General features: G+C 37.5%; 1 protein-coding gene across 1 annotated transcript; it reads left to right on the top strand.

Annotated features, from left to right (window-relative positions):
- LOC149462015 (uromodulin-like) lies at positions 1-24,621 on the top strand. Its single transcript, XM_089677574.1, has 11 exons — positions 1-120; positions 3,060-3,080; positions 4,750-4,926; positions 7,348-7,455; positions 7,599-7,813; positions 10,531-10,688; positions 16,997-17,245; positions 17,335-17,491; positions 17,604-17,670; positions 21,652-21,684; positions 24,187-24,621. The coding sequence occupies exons 1-11, from the start codon at positions 27-29 to the stop codon at positions 24,252-24,254; spliced, it is 1,347 nt and encodes a 448-aa protein (XP_089533700.1). The 5' UTR covers positions 1-26; the 3' UTR covers positions 24,255-24,621.
- Positions 24,622-27,348: the final 2,727 nt, after the last annotated feature.

The following is a 27,348-nucleotide window of genomic DNA, read 5'->3' as shown; positions in this document are numbered from 1 at the left end:
GGACACTGGAAAAGTATAAGAGAAACATGCTGGGTCACTTGTTACTTACCATTCAATCAAGACACAGGAAAATGTTGTTCTTGGGCTTTGTGACATTGTTTGCTGCACTGGGGATTGCTGGTATGTAATAGTTTCATATATCTAGACTTACTAATATAAAAGTAGTCTAACAGAGTGCTAACTAAAATTAAATATATTAATTTGGACCTGTGTTATTAAACTATTTAATAAAATATAGTTTTTTTAAATATTTAAAAATACACAATTGTTTGTTCTATGGAACAAAAGAACAGCACCTGAATGATTGTGATACGTGTAAGTTTGAATATTTGCAATCTAATCTAATTTTCAACTATTTTAAAAGCAGTGAAATCTAAGACTTTTAGTAATAGTAATATTAAAAGATGATACCGCAGTTGGCTGAAAGAAAATTAACTGCATTTTTTTTAATAACTCAGAAAGGTTTATCTTTGTCAGAATTCCAAATATTAAATAGGCTTAAAACTATAAGCATAAAAAATAATGAATAGGTTATGAGCAGCAGGGAAAGAGATCTTATGTAAAAAGGGTACAAAAAAGTAATTTATGATTTATGTTTTCACTCACTTTTAATATATATATAAATAATAATTTTAAAAAATGTATGTGTGTGTGTATATATATATATATAGAAAGAGAGAGAGAGAGAGAGAGAGAGAGATAATAAAGTGATTAGTAAATATAGCGATGAATTAGCTAGCTGAAAGGTTGACATTACCAAATGGGGTTTTGGTTATGAAATTAGGGTTCTTCAGGAACATTGCCAATGCTTATAAACCTGGCTAGAGAATATTTACGTGGATATATACAAATCAAGGAATGAATCTTTGGTGAATGTGTACCAGATGTGGATCATGTCTATGGATGTGTCACTAAAACAAAGAGTTAGATTTGCCAATTTAGAGTGATGAGTTTTCATGGGGATATTTTGTATCTACTGCTGCTTAAAATGTAACAGAAGCCATCATTTAACATGAACAGAAGAAATCGAGAAGTTAACAAGTGATGGATGGTAGATAATAATGGAAACTTGCTTTATAATTCATAACAGCTTTTCAAGCATGATTGAAAGCTGATTCAGACATCAGAGCTCAGTTTCAATGACTTCTATTGACTACCCAACTGTCACTAGCCCTGCTTAAATTGTTTTGAGTAAAATATTTACAATACAGTACAGTATACAGTTGTGGTGAATGTAAGCAGTCCTTTGTTCATTAGAGGTAGACACGGAAGATATTAAGAGTGAGGCTATGCATATTTGTTACTTTATGTTGGACATGTTTTGAATGCTTCATGCTCTTTTATGACAAGTGCTACAAAAAAATTCACTTTTACACCTTGGGTTCCGTAATAATGTAGACGCATGCAGATAAGTTTACTGTAGGTCATAGGCTTGTAAATGCAACATATTAAAATGGATCAGCCATTGGAGCTTGATGTTAGGGTGTATAGTATGTCAGGCTCTTGAAGTATATTTTATTTACCCTTCTGTAAAGGTCTAGATTGTTTCCAACCTTAGAGCAGCCTGGATTCAGTCAAAGTTCCCTTCTGTTAAAGGGTCAGTTCAGTCAAAAGGGATATTTTAGTTAATGGTGTTGCCTGATAAGTCGAGTCAGCCCCTGGCATCTTACAAGTTTTAGATACTCCAAAAGCTAAATCTCTCTAATAATTCCCATCCACCTGAGAGTTTTGGTGTTCCCTCACCATCTTTCCTTGTTTTAGCATCTCCTGGTGTTTTTTTCATAACAATAACAATAGATACTCCAAAAGCTAAATCTCTCTAATAATTCCCATCCACCTGAGAGTTTTGGTGTTCCCTCACCATCTTTCCTTGTTTTAGCATCTCCTGGTGTTTTTTTCATAACAATAACAATAAAATACAACAACAACAAAAAAATTGGAGCCACTCATAAAGGCTACAGCCATTGTGCTGACCTGGAAACTTGTCTCATGTCACACTTGTGGTCCTGTCACTGGTGAGAAGTAAAGGATCGCTAAAATGTGAAAAGAACACTGCCTTGCTTGTACTTGTCACTCCTTCTCTGACTGTATCAGGAAGACCCCTTGCTGTCTAAATGCTGCATATTGTAAGCAGCAGGTGGGAAAGAATTGGGTTTGATTTACTACAGGCAAATAGACTTTTCACTTCACAAGTGCAGTTGCTCCAGAGGTTAGTAAATGAGGCGAAGCTTCATTTTGGAAAGAAAAAACAATCACATGCAAGAAAAGTAAAAACAGAATTTTTTCCTTACATGATCGGATGATGGAAGTTAGCATAGCTTAACCCTGTTTTACTAAGCTCTGGGCAACTTTACTTGCAGAGTGCACGGTCTATCTATTTTTAAGTATAGTAAGTATCCGTTCATAATGTTTCATAAAGTTTCAGTTGTAAACATTCAGCCTTAAGAGTTTTCAGCACGCATCAAATCTTCCTGTAGTGACTGCTTAATTTCAAGTGAGGCATTGGGGGCGATTTACTAAAGGAGAATCGACTGTGCACTTTGCAAATGCAGTTGTACACATTTCCCCACTTAGTGAATGTGAGGAAGCTCTGAGGTTTTTTTTTTTCTTTAATTTCCTTTGCACCTGATTGGGTATTCTTTAAAAGTGAAGCTTTACCACATTCACAAAGTTTTGGGGAAAATTAGTCTAACTGTACTACCAAACTGCAGTCTATTTGCCTTTAGTAAATCAACCCCAATGTCTTGTCTCCATTGCGTTCCTTGATCATTTAGAGTCAAGCAAAATTTTTATTTAATTTATTACAATTTTAATAAAATAATATTTGTAGTTAAAATATCTGTGCTGACTTAAACGTAAATCTTCAAAATATGCAATTTAAGTAAAATCTAGTTTGCTCCGAGTAATGTATCTCACTACACAGGTTTTCTTGAAAGATAAGTTAATAATGGTTGCTTAAAAATATGAAAAGTTGCCTATGTAAGAATTTTAAAAAAATACCATTTTCATGTAAGCATTTTGTACTTATTATGACAGTTTTTATTTCTCTTTATTAACAGGTTCTGCCCCATCGTGTTACAGTAAGTATAAAAGCAGTTACATACTAAACAAATAATTTTGTAACAACAATAACTCTACTTGCATATTTATTCGTGCAGGTGAAGTAAAAACACTTTTTCATGACAGAGTAAAAGCCTGACCACAATTTTTTATCATCCTCCACTCTATCCAAAAATGTTTTGAATGGTGCTTCACTTTAAATTGAGCCTACATAATTTGTTTTTATCTATTTTAAAACGTGCAGTATACTATAATGTTTTCTATAGGTATTACAATATGACAGTATAACTGAAATACTCTTCCTTGCTTCTAGTTTTCCCAACTCTGGTATTGCCCTATACATTACAATCGGATTGTACAATCTCCTTTAGGGCTTGCTCACAAATGTCTGTTGAGCTTCACTGATCTGCATTGATCAACGCAGGCTGCCCGCAAGAACAGCAAGCAAACAATTGTTTTCTATGTGCCCTGTTCATGCCATAGCACTGCCTTGAGGCATGTTACAGTGTACAGACACCTTTGGACAGCAGCATTAGCAGCCTAGAGAGAGGGTCATGTTAAACTAGCAAATTTAGATGGACTTGACTAACAAATTGAAGCTGAACTTCAACTTCAGCAGGAACTGGCTGAGATTTGATCCATGTATGGGCAGGCTGGTTGTACTGAAGTCAACCTATTGATTGACTTCAGTACAACCAGCCTGTCAGATGTTTTCCATGCAATCACTGCTGTTGGCTATAGCCACCAGCCTTAATCATTGTGTTCTGCCAGCAGGGTAGCATTCCTCCTTCCTTTTCCCCTGGCAGAGTTGCAGGAAAGAAGATTGTATCATCTATGGCTCTCCAAACACTTTACAAGCAGTTAAAGCAGCTTTTTTCCTTTTGGGATAAAGGTTTTACACCATACTGTATCTAAGAATCAGTATGCTGCAAATTAATTAATAACATTTTGGTTTAATAGCACTTTAAAAAAGGAAAATGTAAACAGGATGATGATGTAAATTACTAAAGGAAATCATAGTCTCCAGCTATTCTCTTAGAGTCAATTTATTTTATAACACACAGTATGTACAGGTACAGATGCAGCAGTAAAGGGTGTCAAAGAGGAAAGAGAGACTTCAGCTGGCCATACACTAGCTGAATTTTATTTGAAATGGTTCATTATAGCAACGTTCATTTGATTTTATTTTCATTAGTGGGGTCAAGTTGACTTTCAATTTTTACTGCAGTGATGAGAAAATCTAAAAAAACAGGATGGAAAATGTTTCTCCAATGAACAGATTTTCAACAGTGTGTGTGGTTTTCGTGGGGTAAAGTCCTTTCACGTTAAAATCAAATATTAAAAGCAAATGGAATTTTGAAATACTTTAGAACAACACTGAAAGATTTTTGGAACGTCAAGTATTGAGAATTTGTGTATGAATGTTCCTACAAATATTGGATTTAATGTTTGTTTGGAAATTCACTGGTTCATGGCCAGCTTTATACTATACATATCCTAACTTACATACATATCTATATAAAACCATACATACATATCCTAACTTCCCACTCAGCTCAGTAATACAGTTGACGTGATCTCATTTTGTAGTAAAATGTCCATTTGTGCGTTATCAAATACACAAATAAAACACATACAAGCTATATTTTATGTATGAGCATTGTACTAATGCTTGTTTCTTTCTTTCAGCTGGAGTAAATGGGAATCCTCCTTTGTGTTCCACATGCAGTGGGACATGTACGCAAAGTTCTAGGTGCATATGCTCAAATTCCACATCATGTCTACCTGATGTAGGATGCCCCTTAAATTCCTCCTCTTGCTGCCCTGTGAATCTTTCCTGGAACCCAAATTTGAACTGTTGCACAGGTGAATGAAGGATACAAGAAAATATATTATTCATGCATCACTGAACTAGTTTTTTTGATATCATTTATAAACAGATTTCTTTTACTCTACATACATACTCAGATGTTTGGATGAGTCTACAGATTGTAATCTAATTATTAGCTGTTTGACTCAGATAAGAGGCAGGGAACATCTATTTAACATCAAGGATGAAATAAAAGCATCATGGCCTTGGAAAATACTAATGACACCCTCTACAATTTCATTATCTATACCTAATAATCTATGGAAACACTCATTTCTAGTTTAATTTTTCAAATAATAAAACAAAACTCTATGTATGATTTGTAGTGTATACTTACATTGGTCCAACTTGACACAATGTAACACAATGTCAAAATGGTTATAAATGGTTAACTTTTCTTTTTGTTCATCCTGCTGGCTGAAAACAAATTCCTCCATCCACACAAACAAGGTGACATTGTGTTATATTGGCTGCAGCCACAGATCAAGAACAGTTTTCAGGACTCTCCTTTAACAATCAAATGATTGTGACTTCTGTTGAACAGGGACAGTCACACACTGATCGGTTCTGCTGCATTTTGATTCATCTATGGCCAGTTTAAAGCTCTGCTTATTTGCACCCTCTCTCCTCTACTTCCACATTTGTCACTTTTGGGAGCCTGTACCTTGTTTTGACAGGTAACAGTTCCCACTTCTTCTGGGACACTTCACAGATCCCAGAAGACTACGGGACCAATCACAAGGAGCAGCACAACTTGCCAATGAGCAGTAGGAAACCGTCTGTGAAGCCGCAAGGTTTCCCGTATTTGCAATCCTGGTGCCAGGAACCCAAAGACTAGTGAAGAACTAGCCCAGGTGATGACAGCGCTGGACCCCCAGACAAGTAAGTGTGCATATGTTAAAAGTCAGCAGCTACAGTATTTTTGGCTTCTGACTTTTACTTTTTCGAGGGGAGCCTGGAGCCCCTCTTTAAGTATACATACGACATACCTTAAGGGAGCTGAGGAAGCTGACAATCACTGCAAAAGTTGGCTGTACAGTGATACATGGAGTTTAGTTTTAATATGTACTGCAGTGAAAACCAGGATCCTTCATGTCCTGTGCCTTCTGCACACTGACCTCAGAGGGTTGCCAATCCAGCCTTGCCACCATTCACAGAACACCTTGTAATTTTTTTGATGAATATAAGTCATTCTCTGGTTGGACAAGTTGGAGAGGAGGGGAAGTAACCTCCAGTTCAGAAGATGCCTTGTATTCAGTGAAAAAAATACAAGACCTCCTTTAAAAGGCAGCAGTGCCAAGTGAGATGTCCTCCTGTGGTCAATGTGCGAAGGGAAAGTCACTCAGCATAGGACATGGCTGATTTCAGTTATCATGTCACGCATACATATCATATAGCGTACACTGGGACTGAACTTGGAGCCGAGTATTAGGTAAGTATATGAAACCCTCTGCATGCAGGCTACATGTAAGCATAGAAGGGATGAGTCTTACACTAAAAGCCTACTGGTCCCCCTGGCAGTTGAGCATCCATCCTATTCTGTACCTGGACAAGGAAGGAGTTGCAGCAACACACTAATAAGGATGTAACTCTGCTTTCTTGTCCTGTCAGAATGCTTCCAGTGTTGGATAGAAAGCACTTGGCACTGAAAAAGACCCTGATTGGCTCCTGTAGAGCCCCTCCCCTTAGTTTTGAGATTTGTTACAGGGAAATATTCAAATACAGTTCAGGAGACATTCGGATACTTATGCTGGATGTATGCAAAATGTGTTTATTTTTAAATGAAAAAATAAGTGGAATAAATTTTGTTTTTAGACCTGTTGAGTTTAGTTTTAAGGACGTGTTCACATCAGAATGCTGGGCGAGTAACCTGCATTCTATGCACTTTTCCTGCACTGCATTAAAAACACATTGCAGTTACCATCTGCAGTGGGTTTCAGTGTTAACTTAATGACACCCCAAAGGTTGGTTGCAAACGCAGTGCGGTTGCCTGCACTGGATCACATGGTACAATAGTGAATCAGGACTAGTGGGCATCTGGTTCAGCAAATATATAAAAAAAAACATAGAATAGAATAAATAGAAAATACAAAAGGGAAGGCAAAAAATCCCTATAAAGCTTGATCCAATTTGCTCAAACATGGAGAAAAAATCCTTCCTGATCCCCTGAAGGCAATCTGATATTACCTGGATCAACAATCTTTGGTGTTATGTCCTGTAAATATTTTTACCAGTTATATTTTGTGCATTTAGGAATGGATCCAGCTCTTTTTAAAACAATCTAAAATCAAATCCACTGAGCTGGCCAGAACTAGTTCTTTAGGGAGTCTATTCCACATTTTCACAGCTCTTACTGTGAAGAATCCTTTCCGTATGTGGACCTTGTTAACCTTGTATTTCCTTGTATCACATAACAGCGGATCCATACTGTTCTCCAGCATGCCTTGCAGATGAAATCTGTCAATATGTCAATCAGACAGCAGTTTGTGTGGCTAATGCGACTTACTATACATCTCAAGGTCTGAGTAAGTTGCTTTTCCATATTTCCTTCCCATACGTAAAATACCTATTACATGTCTTAATCTGGTTAGATTGTTCTACAATTAGATATAGTCTATTTGGCTCTTTGACTGGTTAACTTTCTCTGTTTTTTTTTTGTTATTGACAGATGTGTACAATGTAAGCTATTCAGTGCAGTGTGACAGTTCAAACATGACAATCTCTGTGGGTAAGAATTTGCTGGAGATCCTCGGTTACAAGCCATCTGCATCCAATTTGTTGCAATCCAACTGTTCTGGAGCTGTAGAAAGTATACTGAATGGGCAGCGTGTGTATTCATTGACTGTGCAGACCGGTATTGGCGTCTGTGGCAATAATATGGTGGTAAGTGGGGAAATTAAAGGTATAAGCAATAGTAATGTGTAATTGTTTATTTTTATACAATGTCAACATATTAGTAAAGCACAATTCATATAAATTAGCAGAGTATTCCACCTGGTCCAACTTGGACTGAATATCAGGCAGTCCATTCTAATGAACCATACCTTCATAGAGCTAATTTGGGATCCATGACAATCTGGGAGATTAAGGCTACGTTCACACTAGCTGTGAACTCCTGTCAGCAGGCGTCAGACAGGAGTTTGGGAAGCGTTTTTAACGCTTCTCAAATGCCTATGAAAATTCTGCACATGGCAGCACACAGTGCTGTTCACACTGAAGCGTTAGTGTCGCGTCCCAGCAAAACTGACGCCTCATGTCAAGTCAGGAGGAGTTGAAGCCTCCCATTCAAGTCTATGGTGCTGCTCCTCAAACGCCTGGCAGACATTTGTGAGGCGGTTGTGAGGTGTTTGTGGAGCGTTAATACCATTTAACTTCATTATAGGCGTTTGTGGTACGGTTTTAACGCTTGGCAAACGCCTATCAAATGCCTCAAAACCACGCATAGGGCATTTGGGGAGCATTTGAGGAGCGTTAAAAACACTTCCCAAACGCCTGTCTACCGCCTGTCAAATGCTATATGGGCGTTTGACAAGAGTTAGAAATAAGTCAACTGTGAACGAGCCCAAAGTGCATGGACAGGTGCAGGTATTTGATCGAATCTTCCCATCCTATGTGCTATATTACAGATAGTAAATATTTATATCTCAGAAGTTACTTTGAATGGCTCTGTGCCAATCAACAGTGTCTAAAGCAAAACAATATTGTCTTGCATCAAACAGCACAAAAAATGCAAAAGAGGCAGCATTTTTAAATACTACCTAAAAAATTACCCTGGAAATGGAAGCAATAGACAACGGTAATTAGGTAAAAATTATCCTATAAAGGCACATGCAGTAACATAAAGCTAGCTTGCAAAAAAAAGATGCTATTTACATTGTACTTACCTTTCCAGTGGTCATGTGTTAAAACTGTGCCCTGCTGCAGGTATTCAATACTTCAGGTGTGTAAAAAAAAAAAAGAAAAATAAGAAAAATCTGCTCCACCACCAACGCTTTGCTTCTTTCTACTGGCTCTTATGTCCTGTAGTTATGTATGAGCCTTCATATTTACATAAAGAAGCGCTGCTGCTGGGGATCACTAAAGGCCAGAGCCACACGCACAGGAGGGTTTTTTTTAACGCATCATATGCCTAACGCATGGATGTGAACTACCTCCATACAACAGTATGTAAAATCACTTGACATGTGAATCGGAGTATTCTAAACCGCATCACATTCGCATTAGTGTGAACCAAGGCCACTGGAAAAGTAAGTAAATACAGTAGCATCTGGCTTTATTTTATTTTTGAACATGCAGTGACGAAGTCACTTCACCAAAGAATATTAAAAAATCTTTTTAAATGTTGAACTAGATCAACTTACATTCAAAAAGAGACTCTTAACCAGGGATATAACTTCTCTGTAAATTGATTAACCCATATAAAATGTAGTGGCAGCTGCATACTTTAAGGTGATTACATGCCTGTGTTGAAGGGCTTTGGGCCTGTGTTGATGGAGGCAGTTTGACATGGGTTTTAGGTAATCAAGCTTTTCATTCCTATAGTAATGCAAAACATTTCTGACATGAACAAAGCCTGTTGACATTGGTCTTAAAAGTAGCTTCAAACTTCTGAACAATGCTTGAGATCATGAGGGATTTTGTTCTGTTGAGACATATTACACAAAAGAATGTAGCTGTTTTCTGGAGTATCTAGGGGTTTTTGAAACTATGCCAATATAAAACAGATACAGTTTTTGTTAAAGTGGTTATAAATCCTTACATATACCCAATGAAGTGACTAGCCACAGGTGATATACAGAGATGAAACAAATCCTCCTACATACAGTATGTTGTACCTTACTTTCTGCAGCCCTCTCTTCTATACAGCTGTTAATGTCCAGAATTTACACAGCTTTTCTGAGCTTCCAGAGCCAGGGAGGAGAGCTGAGTGTAATCTGACACCTGAGTGAAGGGACACACCCCCACTACACAACCTCATAGGGGAAAATGCACAGCTAAGGCTGTAAAACACAGGCTGTCTGCTGGAGGCCCTCTCCCCATCAATCCCTTGGACTTGGCACAACCTGTCAGAAATGACTCATGCAGAGGAACCAGACAGCAGACAGAAATCACACTCAGTGCTTTAGACTGAAGCAGGTACACACAATAGAAGGGTATGCTTTGTTCATTTTTCATAACAGAGGTACAACCACTTTAAGCATAATGAAATAAATAAATATGGGTACTTCTCTCATGACTCTAGATGATATTCTAGATCATGGGTGTCAAACTGGCGGCCCTCCAGCTGTTTCTAAACTACAAGTCCCATGAGGCATTGCAAGATTGACAGTTACAAGCATGACTCCCAAGGGCAGAGGCATGATGGGACTTGTAACTGTAGGCATGCCAGTTTGACATCCCTGTTCTAGATCATATTTGATTACTGAATATTTACAGAGTATAACTCATTTTATTATACATTTTTATTGTTTTACTGTTTATATAACACACGGTGAAATTTGCTTGTACCTCTTCAGTTGTTTGGGTGCTTTTATAATGCTGATTATTATATGTAAGACTTTATAGCATTTTAAATAACTTTTTACCATTTTCATTTACAGAAAAATACAACTACTGTGTCATACACAAATGCTATTACCATTCCTGCAAACACTGACAAAGGAATTGTGGCAGTTCCTAATGTTAGTATTGCTTTTACTTGCTCATACAATATTTCCATGTGGACGTCTCTGTTCACAGTGTTTAAGCCAGTTATGAGGTGAGTGCATTGTCTTCATTCCTTTTCATGTGTGTATCATACAAAAAACTGTTTGAGTCACACAGCTGTATATTAGGTTACACCATTTGAAGGACCTTTTTTATATTGCACAGCACTGAAAGTATTTTTTGCAGTACGTATTTATTATTGCTGTTAAATATACAAAGAAGTAATTTTATTAAATTATTTTCACATTTTGTTCATAATCATTGTGTCACATTTTCATGACAGTTTGGTACTTTAGTTAATTCCCCAATGTGGAAGGAGAAACAAATCCTAAAGCTTATTTCCACTTTTGCAGTTAAATTTGAGAAAACCCCAATATATGTTTGTTATGTGTTCCCGTTCATACAGCATGCCTAAAATGTTTTTAAAAATATATATTTCATTCATTTTACCTGTAGGTGTTTCTAAGGAGAAAGTGTCATGGCTGGTTCTAAGAATTTCTGGACAGTATCAGCGGGCTTATTTCACTAAAGAATATCTCTTGAGATAATTGAATCATGTCACACATTTTTTCCAATTATGTCATGAGCTAATGAAAATGTCAATTCACTATCGCCTTATGAGGTATTTACCTCACAAACCAAAAACATGAGGTAAATAACTCGTGCTAAAGTCAAGGCTCCATTGCAATGAGCATTTTTCAGGTATTTTTTAAAACTTTTCTTCAGGTGTTTTTGAGCTTTTTTTTTAGCAGATTTGCAAATATTGGTGTTTTTTCAGGCATTTTTCATTTAGGTGTTTTTACTGTGGCAAATAGAAAAAGAAATAGCTGCTGTTTGAGCTGAAAACATCTGAAAAAACACTTGAAAAAATGCTAATTTCCACTGTTCAAGCATTTTCCATTCAAATCTATGGGAACAAAATGCTCAGATCTGCCTGAAAAGTAGCGCAAGAATGTTTTTGAGTGACAGGTGTCAATGGCCCCTGGTCACACTTGAGCTTTTTGTTGCCTGTAGCAAAACACCTGTCGCTCAAAAAAGTTATTGCGCTACTTTTCAGGCAGGTCTGAGCATTTTGTCCCCATAGACTTGAATGGAAAATGCCTGCGCAGTGGGAATAAGCGTTTTTTCAAGTGTTTTTTCAAGTGTTTTCAGTCCAAACAGCAGCTATTTCTATTTCTATTGGCCACAGCAAAAATGCCTAAATGAAAAATACCTATAATATTTGCAAATCTGCTAAAAAAAAACACTCAAAAACACCTGAAAAAAATGCTTTAAAACACATCTGAAAAATGCTCAGTGCAGTGTAAATGGAGCCTTAAGGAAATAAATAAATAAATGCATAAGCTGAATAAGCAGTGGTCCAGGCATGAGGTATTTAAGGAATGTAAAAATATAATTGCCAATTTGGAATGGTCTCTGCCTTTTCGGATCAGTTCTCGCAACAGTAATGCGTGGAAATTTAAATATGGAAAAACACAGAATCATTGGGGCTGATGTACGTAAAGTATAACTAAAGGCAATTTTTTTTTTGTTTTGGATAGAGTTGAGATCGATTAGACCCCCTGCCAGATTTTTATTGCTGTCTGTACCCCTTGTTAGGAACTTTTACCCTCTCTATTTGTCCTGTTTACCAATTTAATTGAAAGTGAAAGAGAATCCCAAATTTTGGATTATGCCCAGAAAAGTAATAAATGGGAAATCTTCCAATGGGAACACTAGTTGGTTTTTTAATTGGTGGAAGAAGGGTATTTATGTGTGTGTGATTTTTCATTCAATATTTGAGATTTATAAAGATATTTTTTATTTACTCAATTGAATTTAGTTGTTTTTTTGATACACCACGTGTGTCCTGTGAAAGTAGCATCCCTTTGACTGGTATTCCAGTCACCTCTTTTCTTTGTAATAACGCATATGCTTCAGGGACCATACTGATTTACTGAGTTGGCATATTTCTACAGTTTAAACCATTTTACCTCTTTATTAGCAATAGAAACTGATATCCATTCCACTGGATATCACTTGAGATAAAATACCAAATGGTTTCATGAGTAAAATACCTCACATTTTGATAAAATAACTCATGCTTTATTTTTGTGAATTGCAAACAAAAAGTTTGAAAAAAGCTATGAGTTATTTTATCTCATATTTTAAGAGGAAAATAACTCATTGTGAACTGAGCGCACAGTGTCTTTGCCCCCACACAGTCTAATGTCTAGTGCACACGATCAGATAATTGGATGACTTCTCTTTTGTTTTTTTGTTGCATGCTAGTCTCATATCAAAAATGAAGAGGTTACTAAAGTTACAAAAATTCTCCTACGACAGCATACAACTTTGGAAGTAATGTAATGTATTGTATTGTATTCTTTAGTTTCTGAGTATGCGTGGTCTTGGTCTCTCGATTTTTTTCGTATGAATAATGTACTGATTGAACGGAAATCATTTGCACTGTTATCGTACGAGAAAAAGCTTTGTGCTTGTTCCTTCGGATATTGTCGCATGAACTGTCATGATTGGCTGTTAAAAGCTGTGTACTAATGATCAGATTATCATACTATCCCTCCGATAACAATTTGTTGTCCTCCAATTTTCTGATCGTGTATATGGGGCATATAGCAGGCCATACTTTATGCAATTTTCTTTCCTTCAACCACGAGTTGAAAGAAAGAAAACTGCTCAATTTCCCCATTAACACAGTCAGTGTGGATGGGGGAATCCTTCCCACAGCACTATTGTGTTCTGCCAGCAGGGAGGCTTCTCCTCTGGCAGAATACAATGATCATGGCTGCTGGCTATAGCCGCCAGCAGTGATAGGATGAAAAAAACCCGATAGGCTGCTTGTACTGAAGTTGAGCAATAGATAAACTTCAGTACAACCAGCCTGCCCATAGATGGATCAAAATTTGTCTGGTTTCTGTTGAACCTGTTTGTCCATCTATGGCTAGTTTAAGCTATACCTCATTACCATACAATCCAGGATGGTGGTTTCTACATTTTTAACCTTTGTTAGGAGTGACAATGTTCAAATCTAGCTTACAGCTAATAATGAAGAACTGTTAACACCGTACAGTAGAATTAATTATGTAAAACAATATTCTACAGCCCCCTCTTAAACATGTAAGGATTTTAAGCAAGAAAAATGCACTTAACCATTTCAATACAGGGCACTTTTACCCTTTCCTGCCCAGGCCATTTTTCAGGTTTCAGCGCTCTCACACTTTTAATGACAATTGCGCGGTCATACAACATTCTACCCAAACTAAAATTTTATCATTTTCTTCACACAACTAGAGCTTTCTTTTGGTGGTATTTAATCACCGCTGGGATTTTTATTTTTTGCTAAATTAAAAAAAATACCGAAAATTTTGAAAAAAAAACACGTTTTTCTTTGTTTCTGTTATAAAAGTTTGCAAATAAATAATTGTTCTTCATAAATTTAGGCCAAGATGTGATCTGCTACATATTTTTGGTGAAAATAACCCAAATTAGGATGTATTTGTTAGTTTGTAGGAAAGTTATAGAGTTCACAAACTATGGTATAGATCTGAAAATTGATCAAACCTGAAGTACTGACGGCCAATCTAATTTATTGAGGTCCAAGAATGTCAGAACAGTACAGATATCCCCCAAATGACCTCTTTTTGCAGAGTAGACAGTCCGATGTACTACAAAAGTGGCATGGTGAGTTTTTTTAAGTTGTATTTTTTTGTCAGAATTTTTCCTAAAATTAAAAAATATAAAAAATTATTTTCACTATTTTTTTACATACTGTCACCAGTGCAGTACAGCGTCATCATATAACTGGCATGGCGGTGATCAGGGACACTGACAGTATGAAAAAAAAATATATAATTTTTTTTTTAATTAATTTTACATTTTTATTATATTTTTTTTCTTTTTAAGATTATTTTTCATATTTCACTATGACCAAAGTAGTACAATGTTACCATAGTAAGATTATACTACTTTGGGGAAGTGATCAGTATTTTTTTTTTTACACAATTTGCTTATAGCAAAGAATTACTTCGCTATAAGCAAGTAAATACCTGAATGACATCGATTCATTCAGGGGTTTTTTTTTTGTGCTTAGCTGTGATTTGGCTACAGCTAATCACATGACATGTGACCATTAACAGCTAGACACTAGTATACAATGGATGGCATGAATGAAGCCATCCATTGTATACAACTATCATGTGACCTGCTGTGATTGGTCACAGCAGGTCACATGGTACCTGCAACGGGGTCGGTACTCAGATCTGTCATCGGCCGTGTCCAAGGTACACGGCCGGTGACAGATCGCGCCGCTGCGTGGCTATGCAAGCGTGCAAACTGTTCATGCCTGGGAGTACGCCATATGGCGTCCACCCGGAAATCTAATGTATTTTTTCCGGCCGCCAAACGGCTATTGGCCGGGCGTCTATTGGTTAAAAAGGTAACCAGCAATTTAGATTTTTTTTTTTAAGTTCTGCTATGTTAAAGGAACATGTAACTAATATAAAGTTGGTGCTATTCCAATATGGTTGCAAAAGTGGAAATACAATTTAAAATCTGAATACGACTTTGGAACTGTGGCATGTAGCAACAAATGTATACATATATTCACAACTACTTTGTGTATCCACATAGATTATAACTTGTTTTATTCAAATTTCAGGGCAAATTTGGTGGTAAATGGTAATGGATATCTTCAAATTTGTTACATTATCAAAGAAAAATTGTCCCATAATAGCAAAAAAGTATATACTTATAACTTTAGCTGTGTATTTATTGCCATTACCATGAACCACAACCAAAAAACAATCCAAAATATATTTTACTATTCCATTTGTGCAACGCTAAAAGAGAATGCAAATGTAAGAAACAAATATGGCTGCCCCCAAGTACATATAAAACTACAAACTTCATAGAAACAAGGTTTTTAAAGCACCTGTTAAATTGTTTTTAGAATTGGTACATGTACATCTAAAACACTACAGGTCCTCTTCATTCAGTAGATTAAAAATGCAGCTACTAAGGTAATTGGGGTGACACAAAATTCTGCTTTAAAAAACCATGTAAAGAGTAACTCTGGGTAATCTATGTACTTTGCAAGGATTTTAACACACTTTGTTGCAGATTCCCACCATTTGTTATTCTGAAGAAATCAATGTGTCCACATGAAAAGTGAAACTGTATGTGCTGTGTGTGTATGTGCACCTGCAGTGCTCTAATGAGGAAAGTGGCAGGGTCTGGACCCCTTTAGACGAGATTTCCCATTGGGTGTATCTCACTTTAAATGACATTTTTGTTGCAGGAGATGCCCAAAGTCTGACTTGTATCTTAGTCTGGGAAAATCAGTGAGCCAATTACACATGCAGGAAATGGCTTTTCTTGGCGATGTTCTATACACCATGTACAGAAGGTCTCCAGGATGAAATATGGTGTTGCATTTTAGAGTTTGCATTTTAGAGTATGGTGTTGCATTTTCAGAGCTGTATACGGAAAAGGACATGTAATTTAAAAAAAATATATTACGATATGTCTTTTGTAGCAGTTGTATATGCTATACAATTTTTTTTTATTTGCTAGTTTTTCCCATGACCGTGGAATTAGCCTTTATGTATGTATTTTTAACTCAAAAAAGTACCTTCTTTTACTTTCAGGCTCCTCCGAATCTCCAAATTCCTTTCTTTTATTTGCTTTTGTGTTTTGACTTCCTGCAAAGGGTGGTTCTGTTTGTTCTTCATGGTCCTACTATATATAGGAAGGTAGCCACCTTCTCTTAATGTGCATAGAGCAGAGCACATGACAGCAACTACTATGCACTGCTTGTTCCAAACAATCAAAAGTGAGAGGGAAAAGCAGTAGTTTGGGAGCTCAGAGAGAACAGTACAAGGAGGCGGAAAAACATAGTCACTGGCTCTCTGCTCTGCCCCTCCAGTGCTCACTGGAGCACCAGGCTGTGGAAGGGGTGGGAGCGGCTGGCTTGAGCTCTCAGAGATGCACTGAGAGGTTGAGCCAGCTGCCAGTCAGGAATCTGGATGGATCCCAACATTACAGTCATGATTCCTCCAGAGTCTGGACCAGCTGAGTGACAGCACCCAACAACAGACTTTAGCATGCTGTCACCTATATATGGGTGCAGAACTGTGCACTCCTGTGACCAACAGGAGAAGTAGGGCCAAAAGATCTTTGTATCCACTTCCCCTTTAAACATTTTGCAGTTACAGTAGTGATGTTTACATATTCACAAAAATACAGTAGGTTTGATTTTGCTCAGTACTAATGTCACATTACAAACAGTACTTTGTATTTTGATACTACTGCGACTGTGATAACAAAGGCAAGCTTTTAAATAGCTTCTTCTTCTTCTCACAGCACACAGAACCTGAACTCTGGAAGCACTAGTGCCAGTGCACTCACATCATTGGCAGCTTATTCCAACCCTTCATATTCTGTGCCTGTACAAGAATCACAACAACAAAACTTGCCTCTAGGATCAAGTCTTTATTTTGGGATGAGCACCCAGTTCCCTGACCCTTCTTTTGTTTTGCGAGTTGAGCAATGCTTTGCAACCCCAACATCTGATGGTTCTGGCACCATCAAACTTCAGCTGATTCAAGGAGGGTAAGTCAGAATAAATATATCATGGATGGTTCTAAGGCAGACCATTTAAAAACACCCAGATTTTTGATTTGAGGCCTTATTTATTTCAGCTGTTCAACAGGAGCAGTTAGTCTCCAAGTCATAGGAAACGGTCTATCCAGTGAGGTCCGCTTCAGCATATCCTCCTTCTCCTTCAGGAATTTTGACTCTGTCTACATTTTCTGTACTGCTCGGCTGTGTAACAAAGCATCTTTAACATGTTCATCAGTAAGTGTTCTTTGAATTTGTTATTGATATATTATCACTCCATATCTACAGTATATGACATGCAATTGAAAAATATTTAGCAACATCTTTACATTTCTGTTGTTATTTGTAGTGCGTATCTTCTCGTGATGTTTCTGAAGAGCCTAAACAGTTCTCTGTGGGCCCTTTCTCTTTTGTTGGTAAGTATTTATTTTTTCATTGATACATTAGCAATAATTTGCTGTTCATTAGACTCTTTTTTTTCTCCCAGCTCACCTAGTGATGTTCATTATATAAAGTATAGTCCCATCAAGCTGTATCTTTAATTATATAAGGCTCCCTGGAACACATTACATACATTTACTTCTTATATTTGAGCTTTGCTGACTTTTTTCAAGCCTTCAAAGCCTGACTCCCTAAGGCAAGAGTGTCAAACTGGCGGCCCTCCAGCTGTTGCGAAACTACAAGTCCCATCATGCCTCTGCCTTTGGGAGTCATGCTTGTAACTGTCAATCTTGCAATGCCTCGTGGAACTTGTAGTTTGGCAACAGCTGGAGGGCTGCCAGTTTGACACCCATGCCCTAAGGTCTTTAGAATATTTCTTATTTACACTGATGGCTGTAATTTTACATTATGTAATTATGGGTATTGATGATTTGGTGTTGATTTACTAAAAAAATAGAGACTGTTCACTTTGCAAATGCATGTTCCCTTTGAAAAGTATGCATTGACTTTGCATAATAAATGATGATAAATTAGCTGACCCTGTGTTTACTTACCAAGTCATGTGTGAGGATTTTTACTAATGCACAACTGGTTGATTGAAGTTAACATAGCTTCATTTTACTTACTAAACTTAATCTGTGAAATGCAATAAAATATGTGTGTCACTTTTCTGGCAGTAGTTTCCTTTAGAACGACCTTCACCTAATTCAGGCAAGCATTTGTGCCAGTTTCAGTAACATTACCAATATGGGCAACAAATTCACCAGTGCTCAGATTGACAGATGTCTTTGCTATGAAGCATTCATGGATGTGGTGATGTCATTACCCAAATATGGCAATTCCCGTATTTGGGAAATAACTTGTGTCATTGGGTGGGAGGAGCCTAATGGGTCACTTGGAAGCTAGATAGCCATCAGGTCACCCTTACTTTTTATTGACAACCTTTGAAAGCCACTATTGCATCTAAAAAATGCTATGGGTCCGCCCACTGCTGTGTGCTGTCATTCAACGGCCTCAACAGCCAATTACTCAGTTCCCCATCAGGCTCCTGACAGATGGGCGCAGTGACTAGGAATGGAGTGTATTGGGGAAGGTGTCTCCAGTATGGACACTCTGATCCCAGTGCCCGGCCCTAACTGATTTATGTACCTGTCTCTGGCAGGTACATGAGTCGGGTGCAGGCACCAACAATTTTTATTCACTTTACAAAGGGAATATAAAATAACTGTGTATATGTACATTACCGGGGGGAATTCATAAAGGGTGCTGTAGACACCCTTTAGAATTCTGACAGGGCGTCCCATAAAAGTTGTCGGTGCCTGCACCCTACTCATGTATCTGCCAGAGACAGGTACATAAATCAGTATATTCTTGTGGAAAATCAGCCCCATTGCCCCCACCTAGATTGATTTAAACCTTCTATATTCCTAGTGCATTGTAGATACAAGAGGACGTGTTACTGAAATAAACACTGGTAATATGACAAAATGTATGAAAGCTATATTTTCTAGGAAGGCATGTTGCTAAATTTGTTGTGCACAACATGTGGTGGAGCATTGAATTTCATGTTTTGTAAATTTGACATTTTTTTCTATTACTATCCTTTTACAAAATAACAAAATTGTGAAAGTGTTACAGATGCAATAAAGACAGCAAGAATCCAGGAAAGACAAAGAAAATTACATTGTTAAATGACTTAATCAAAACTTCATCTACCAACCTGCCTGAACACAAAGCCAATTTGTAAAGTATCTTTGCAGAGTAGGCAGTTTTTAATCATTAAAACAAGGAATAGGTGGATACACACATATCATCATGACATTTTTATGCAAATAAATAAAGATTACAGAGTGAGTGGTATGGGCTACAGCCCATACCACGCACTCTGTACTCTTTATTTAAAATTGCTACAGCTTTGACCCCATCCAGATTTAAATCTAATTAGGTCATAGTTAATATAATATGTCTAAAGTACATTCCAGACCTAGAGTGGCAATACTAACATTGCTAAAATTCATGATGAGTCTTTGATTAGTATAGGTAAGTGTTTTCTTATATAAGCTGCTTAGATTTAAATCAGCTCTGTTTTAAAAGAGCAGCAAAGTTTACTCCAAATTAGCAGAATTAAAAAAAAAAAGTACTACTCCAATGCTCCACTCATCCCTTCTGACCAGCCCCTGGCATATCAGGTGGTGGCCAAGGGAGACCAACCCTGCTCCATGTATTGCAACTAATTGTAGAGACAGGGGTGGTCAGGACAGGGAGGTCTTATACAGCACATAAATAAAAAAATGTTAGCAATGTAGAGCTACAACAAACATAAGGGGTCCATGAATTACTGGTGTGATTTAAGAAGAGACTTTGGCTTGAAACCAGTAAGGGACAATAGTGAATCTTCAGTATGTGTCCCTTTAAGCTTGCTAAAGTGCTTTACAAGTAGTGACATCATTGGAGTTTTGCCCTTGGCTTGCAAAGGTTTACTTCAAGCTTTAAATAATACATTATAAGGGGCCATGTCACATTAGTGATCCTGAGGATGGAGGCAATTTGATAAAGAAACCACTCACCTGCTTATATGGCTGGTTGGTTAAAATGTTGCAGATGATCCCTTCCTGACAAGAGAACAGCTATGGAGTGACATCATGGTGGTTCTCTTTTAAGAAATCTGTGGCTGGCAAGTTGTCACATATGATATGGCATTAGGAAAGTTTGCTTTGTTACCAAAGCATAAACGTGATTGTCTGACCTGTCAGTTTGAGGCATGCAGATGTGACTGTTTAAGGAGATCTGTTAAATTTGCTGTGCAATAAGCCAGAATGGCAATATAAAATATATCCCTGACAACACCATACTTTGTGCGTGTTTCAAGTGAAAAACTATTGCGTGCATATTGGTGAATTTAGCACAGAAACTGTTGGAAATGGCTTTTCTTGACTGCAAATGTAGGAGTCATAAATGCAGAGTAAACAATTTTGGTAAATAAAAGGTTGCTAGATTTGTGCAAAATATACCCCTATTCTGTTGATATTTTGTTGATAGGTTTTGTTCTGCTATACATAAACCTGAAATATGACCACTTTAGATTAAAACAAAAAATCCTGCCTTACACCCCAAACCCCTCTCCTTTCCAGCTCCTGAACAAGCTCTAGTTCCCTTCTAAAGTATGGATACTCAGGCTGGCCATACACTATACAATTTTCTGTCCAATTTCTACCCAATTTCCTTTAGATGTACCTTCAACTATGTAGTGCAAGGGACTGCCTAATTAGATACAATTGAAAGTGTTCTTTAGGTTTGACCTTATATTATATGGTTTTCGGTCAATCTAAACAAAATTCTCAAGAAAATTGTATAATGTATGGCCAGCCTAAAAACTTATCTTATGCAACAGTTCCATGAAAACCTCTGGTCTTCATGGTGGAACGCTAGTACCCTTACCAGTGGCCATGTCCCAATGTGTTGAGGTGTACACTTTTGTGGAACTGATTACAGTGCATGCATGCATGATGATATTGGTTAGAATGTCAGAAATAAGACTGGTTCAGAGAATGACATGAAAAGCAGCTTCAACACACCAGTCATCACAACTGGAGCCGTTGACGCGCAAGATCGTGGGACTGTTGATTAAGGTGAATATTACTGTGTGTTGCAATGTTTACATTTTAGGTACAAGTTAGAGATTGCTAGCTGGGTATAAACCTGTTTTGTTATTTTTAGTGTGGCTTAAATTGGGCTTTGGGATAACGGAGTTCCTAGTTGCTCTGAAAAGTGCAAACACCAAGATGGGTAAAATATTTTAATATCTTAGATTGTAAGCTCCAAGGAGCAGGACCCTCCTAACCCTCTTGTATTGAACTGTATTGTTGCTGTATTGTCTCCCGTTATATTGTAAAGTACTGAGCAAACTGCTGGCGCTATATAAATCCTGTATAATAATAATAATATTTTGTCTTTAGATACCGAGGACAGTTCTGCTGTCTCCCACAAAGGTAAGAAAAACTTGAAAATATGCTTTCTGAAAAATTCAAACGCTGTGGTAGACTTTAACATACACATGAGTTTTTAAGGAATGCAACATGAATTTATCATCAAAAGAACAATTGTTATGCATGCTGTTTTTCAGAGACCCACCCTCTTTCTATGTAATCTTATATTTTGTCATAGGTGCAGTGCAATTGAGTTTTTAGTAGTGGATCTCCAGTTTTTAGAGCTAATCTTAAAGTAGTTGTGAAGGAAATGAGGTTTTTTTAATTGTAATGCATTCTCTGCATTAAGGTAAATAACCTTCCAATACTAGTGTCCCCCAGCCCGCCCTTAAAAACTTACCTGAGTTCTGTATCAATCCAGCACTGTGCCCACCTTGTGGGTCTTCTCTCCCCTCTCTCACAAGCTTGGCTGGGAGCAGTGAGATTCAGATGAATGCACACAGCCTGGCTTGGGACTGAACCCACATGTGCTATGGAGGCACATGATGAAGAGGGAGAGCCAACAGAGCTAGTGGGGGACCCCAGAAGAGGAGGTTTGGGGCCATTCTGTGCAACAAAAACAACCTTTACAACCAGTTAAACTTAAAATGACACTGTGTGTTATTCTCCAAACATAATCCATAAACATCCAGTGCTTAATGGGACTGTAATCTATTTTACATGAAATAGTTTCAAACTGTGTTTTTCTGCCTCCTTGTAACATCCACTGTGAGCTTCCAACCTTTTTTTCCTCACTTCCATTTGTTTGGAATGAGCAGTGCATGTTAGTTGAAGTAATTTGCACTGCTCTAAAATCCCTTAGTCTTTAGTCACTAGTCCATCTTGGGAGTGAGCAAGAAAGGGTAGCTGTGTTCCTACATACAGTGGGACTATGGAGGATGAATGTAGCTACCCTCTAAGGAAGGAAGTCAGATCACAGCAGCAAAAAATGAATCTGGAGAGGGCTGAGAGTAAAAATACATACTTATTATTTTGTTTTAAACCAGAGCTTAGCAAAAATATGCCTTTTTTTTAGAATGGCCTGTACCATAATATATATAGATAAACACTGTTTCTCTTTAAAAGTGTAGGTAGTTTTCTAAGGCTCCATGCACACTAGTATTTTTTAAGCTCCTAGAAGCTATTAAGAGCATTTGTTTCTGCTCCTAGAAGCTAAATAGTGTTATCCTATGTGTCCATGAACACTATTATAGGCAATTTTTTGAGCTTCAGTGTCTAGGAGCAGAAGAAAAATAGTTTTTGTAGAGTTTTTTGGAGTGTTTTTGAAGCAGAAAAAAATGCTTATCGCTTCTAAACTCTGCTAAACGCTACTAAAACACTTTTTGTTTCCTCTATGTGTACTGCAAAAATGCTAATAAACGCAATTACCAGCGTTTTTATCCAGCATGTTTTCCAATGCTTTTTGAGCTTAAAAAAATGCTAGTGTGCATGTAGCCTCAAAAAGTGGAGAAAAACTGGTGTGGGTGACCAATCCACTGAATGGAAGAAACAACATTCCATACTCTTTGTGTATTCAAATTCTTTTTTATATCAATCCATCTAATTAGTAAACACAGTAAACTATTTAAACTATTTAAGTATGCAATAGATTTGTATTTTGCAGGAATGTTAAAGTGTATCTCTATTCAAAATTTTTTTTTTTTCATTTTCAAATAAGGGGTAAGGTTATACCCCTTGTCGCGAGAAAGAAATTGGGAAATACAAAATTTTATACTTGTCCCCATAACAAGAGGTAAGGGGAAATCTGTCTAAAGCATACCATACACTGGACAATCTGCTTTATATCTACCAACAACTATGTCATTCAAGGACCTGTATGATTGAATACAAATTGATTGACTAGTTTATGTAGATATTACAATAAATAGTTTTGTTAATCTAAAGTTGATTGTGCAAAGATTGTAACAAGTATGATGACCCTTAATGATGATTTCCAGTCACTTTGGGAAATTTTCTTCTAAGCTCCTGCTGTGTCTCTGGGACAGGAAATTTCTCCAGTGGTTCACAGACACCAAAAAATAATCTGATGGGGGTTTTAACCCTTCCCTACTCTATCCAAAATAAAAAAAAGTCTTGGCTATAGATACACTTGAAGCAGAAGACTAGGGAGGCCTATTTGTCTTTGAAAGCCCATATGACCAGACTCTCCTTCTCTTTTTCTATACTTAATTGAATAGAATGGGGCTATGCTATGAGTCTCAGAACTAGTCGTGTGGAATGCACATTTCTAGAGAAGTACTGACAATACTTGTACACAAACTCTTGATTTACTAAAACTGACGCACACCGAATCTGGTGCAGCTGTGTAACCAATCAGCTTCTAAGTTTTACTGTCAAAGTTTAATTGAACAAACTGAAGTTAGAAGCTGATTGGTTACAATGAACACCTGCACCAGATTCTGTGTGCACCAGTTTTAGAAAATCTCGACCAAAATGTCTTGCCTTACCACTCTGTGTCATTCTACTATCCCCAAGATTTGTTTGACAATATCCTTCTGTCTGCAGGTCTGTCTCTAACCATATTTATGGCTACCCTTCTGAGAATTTGGATACAGCTTATGTCTGAGCTTTGAGTACTAGAATACTGGGTTGCGGAGAAGAGGGTCCATTTTTCCTGAACCAGCTTATCATTTGCACAGTTACCTGAGTTTGCCTTCTATATTTTGTAGGTAGACCTTGGCTTTGATTATATGTATAAGATGAATATTGTATTTATTTTTTTTCTCTGAGCAGATAAAAAGATTTCACAAGGCTTCAACAACTGCCATAGTTATGTATCCATCATTTATAATATACATCATTTATAATATACACTTTGCATGTAAATAAGTGTAACGTAAATGCTTTTCATGAAAGATTGGCAAGATCATATTTTAAGGATATGTTGTTAATATTATTGTCAATAAATGAATGTATGTGCCATATTTTTTAACCCTAAAATTTGTTCTCAGCGATTTGCTTTGTTTTGTGACCCAGTAAGTGCTGACATTTTGTTTGATAGCTTACATTTTTGAATGTATTAATTTTTTTTTACTGACTATAAAAAATGTTTTCTGTTACAGCACACTGGGCTTATAGACTGAAATCTATGTAGTAATATGGATTCTACTATGTAACGTTAAACAATACCTTTCTTTCAAAACACTTGGCCTGTGCTCATAGCAACATAGTTGTTTCATACTAGCAGTTCCCCAAATGGTAGCACTAGAGTAGTTGAGGTCTATTTATTTTAGGAACTTATATAGCGTCGTTAATTTATGCATCACTTTACATATATATTGTACATTTACATCAGTATCTAACCCTCAAGGGGCGTACAATCTAAGGTCCCTAACTTACATTCATACATAAACATACTAGGGCCAATTTAGACAGGATCCAATTAACCTACCAGTATGTCAGTATGTCTTTGGAGTGTGGGAGGAAACCAGAGTACCCGGAGGAAAACCAACCCAAGGAACAGGGAGAACATGCAAAATCCATGCAAGTGGTACCGTGGTTGGGATTCGAACCAACGACCCTAGTACTACCAGGCGGAAGTGCTAACCTTTTAGCCACTGTGCTGCAATAAATTAATATATACAGTTTGTTCAAGTAGATTAGTATGTTTCTATCTCTGAAAATGCAAAGTAGAGAAAGAGCACACGATCTTGTGTCGTATGACAAGGATTTATTAGTAAACCCCTTTATAAGTGCACTCACAATGTTCTGAAGAGAGAAGTGTGTGCCAGTGGCTCAGCAAAACCTTTCTTTTTCATAGGAGCCCACTCACTATGGTCAGTGGTAGTGCTTGCTGAAATGAGCATCCAACTTGCTCGAGAAGTTGTTACCAGCAGCATCCTCATTACCAAAAGAGTTATGACCTATCCAGATTGTACCCCTCTTGGTAAACAGAATGCCACCAGTGACAACCTACCTTTCTGTATTGAGCAGAACAAACAATTCCTCCAATTGCTCCCTGTCCCTGCACGGTTTATCAGACAGGAGACTAGCCTGTCTCTTTAAAAGAGAAACTTCCATGTACATCACCCAGGCCTGGAAGAAAAAGAGCTTGCAGTTGTCAGAAATAGCAGGGTAGATACTTGAACACAGAAGGAAGGATGCTATAAAAGGCCCATCTGCAGCTTTCTTGAAACCTGAAAAAGAAGAGGTTCATCTTGAAAGCTTTCCGCTGTGCTCAGCAAAACATTTAAGAACTGTTCAGACGGGCAGGGGTGGCTCGGGCATTCTCAAAAAGCATGTGTACACTTCTCTTTAGTAAATTCAGGTCTGTTTAGACTGCAAAGATACTTTTATTGTCAAACCTAAAACTGATATTCCAGTCATGGGTGCATTCTGAATTAACTACATCAAATATCCTTCAAAAGTTAGACGTCGACCACAAATTATGGCGGCAAGAGTGGAGGAAGATTTCACCTAAAAAAGAGACATCAGCACAAAGGACACATCCTAGTGACTATAAGTTATATCCTTTGTGCTAATTTTTGTTTTTTATTTTGACTGCACCAATGCCAATGTCAAACATGTACGCTCATTCATGAACTCATCGGTGCAGATTGCTATATGTATTGGGCAACAGGCTGTATTATGCACATGCACAGATCTTGGGACACAGCCATGGACTTGAACTTCTTGACAGGCTGCCTCCTTTTTGTTCCTGCTCTGTGCCCAGGAACATCATGATGTCTGGAGTGCGGTGCACACTCATCGACATCATGACATGGCAGCAACAGCAGGTGGACAGACTGAGCAATCCTATTCCTTAAGACAGCGCATAAAAAGAGTGACCCATCTACAACTTACATAAAAGATGTGCATGCTCATACCCCAGTGGAGACCCCAAGAAAGCAAATATGACACCAGAGTGCTTATATGGTCCCCACATAGCAGACAGAGGCCAAACAGCAAGATAAGGCTGACTAGGTATACACTAAAAATAACAAAATAGACATAGAATGTATAGTATAAATACACTGTATTAGTACTGTAGCACTACCCCCTTAAGAGCCACTAAATATTTTTTGGGTTCCCTGTCTGTCCTGAGCCTTAATTGGAAGCACAGCCCCTGCTGACACCACCTTGGCCAGGAGAATCCCCTAGCCCTGAAACATAAAGGTGAACCAATATTTCGAATGTATTGAGATCAAGTAAAAGAAATAGTACAAGCACAAAAGTGATAACAGTGAGCATGTACAACAGTTAGACACTCTGCAAGGGTCAGCCAAATGATCAAACATGGTACCACTTTAAAACAAATCCAAAATGTCCTGCAGCACCAACGTTTAAACTTAAATCCCTGCACTGAGATATATTTTCCCAAAAATTAGCTGAAATGGGCTATCAAGAATTTTGGCTCACTTTTGGGTTCTCAATGAATGAGAACAAGGTTTAACTCTGAAGATTTGTATGCAGATAATAATGTCCCCTTTAATACCAACCCAGAATATAAGAACAACAACTCTTCTGTGCGCTTGTCAGGGCCTTAGTTGGTGCACATACAGGTTCAGACCCTTTCCTATTTGAGAGCAGGATTTGTTAAAAAAGAGAAAGCAAAGTAGCAGGAAAATTACCCTGACTCTTGGTAGTAAAACTTGAAAAGGTCCCTTTGTGGAGATAGGTGAAGACAAAAGGTTACTATAGATGAGGAAGGGGTTGGAGTAAATTCCA

Source organism: Staurois parvus, unplaced genomic scaffold, assembly GCF_062004578.1.
Source record: "Staurois parvus isolate SC_StPar_1 unplaced genomic scaffold, SC_StPar_1.0 ptg000188l, whole genome shotgun sequence".
Classification (NCBI taxonomy): domain Eukaryota; kingdom Metazoa; phylum Chordata; class Amphibia; order Anura; family Ranidae; genus Staurois; species Staurois parvus.
This window is presented reverse-complemented; position numbering and strand designations above follow the sequence as displayed.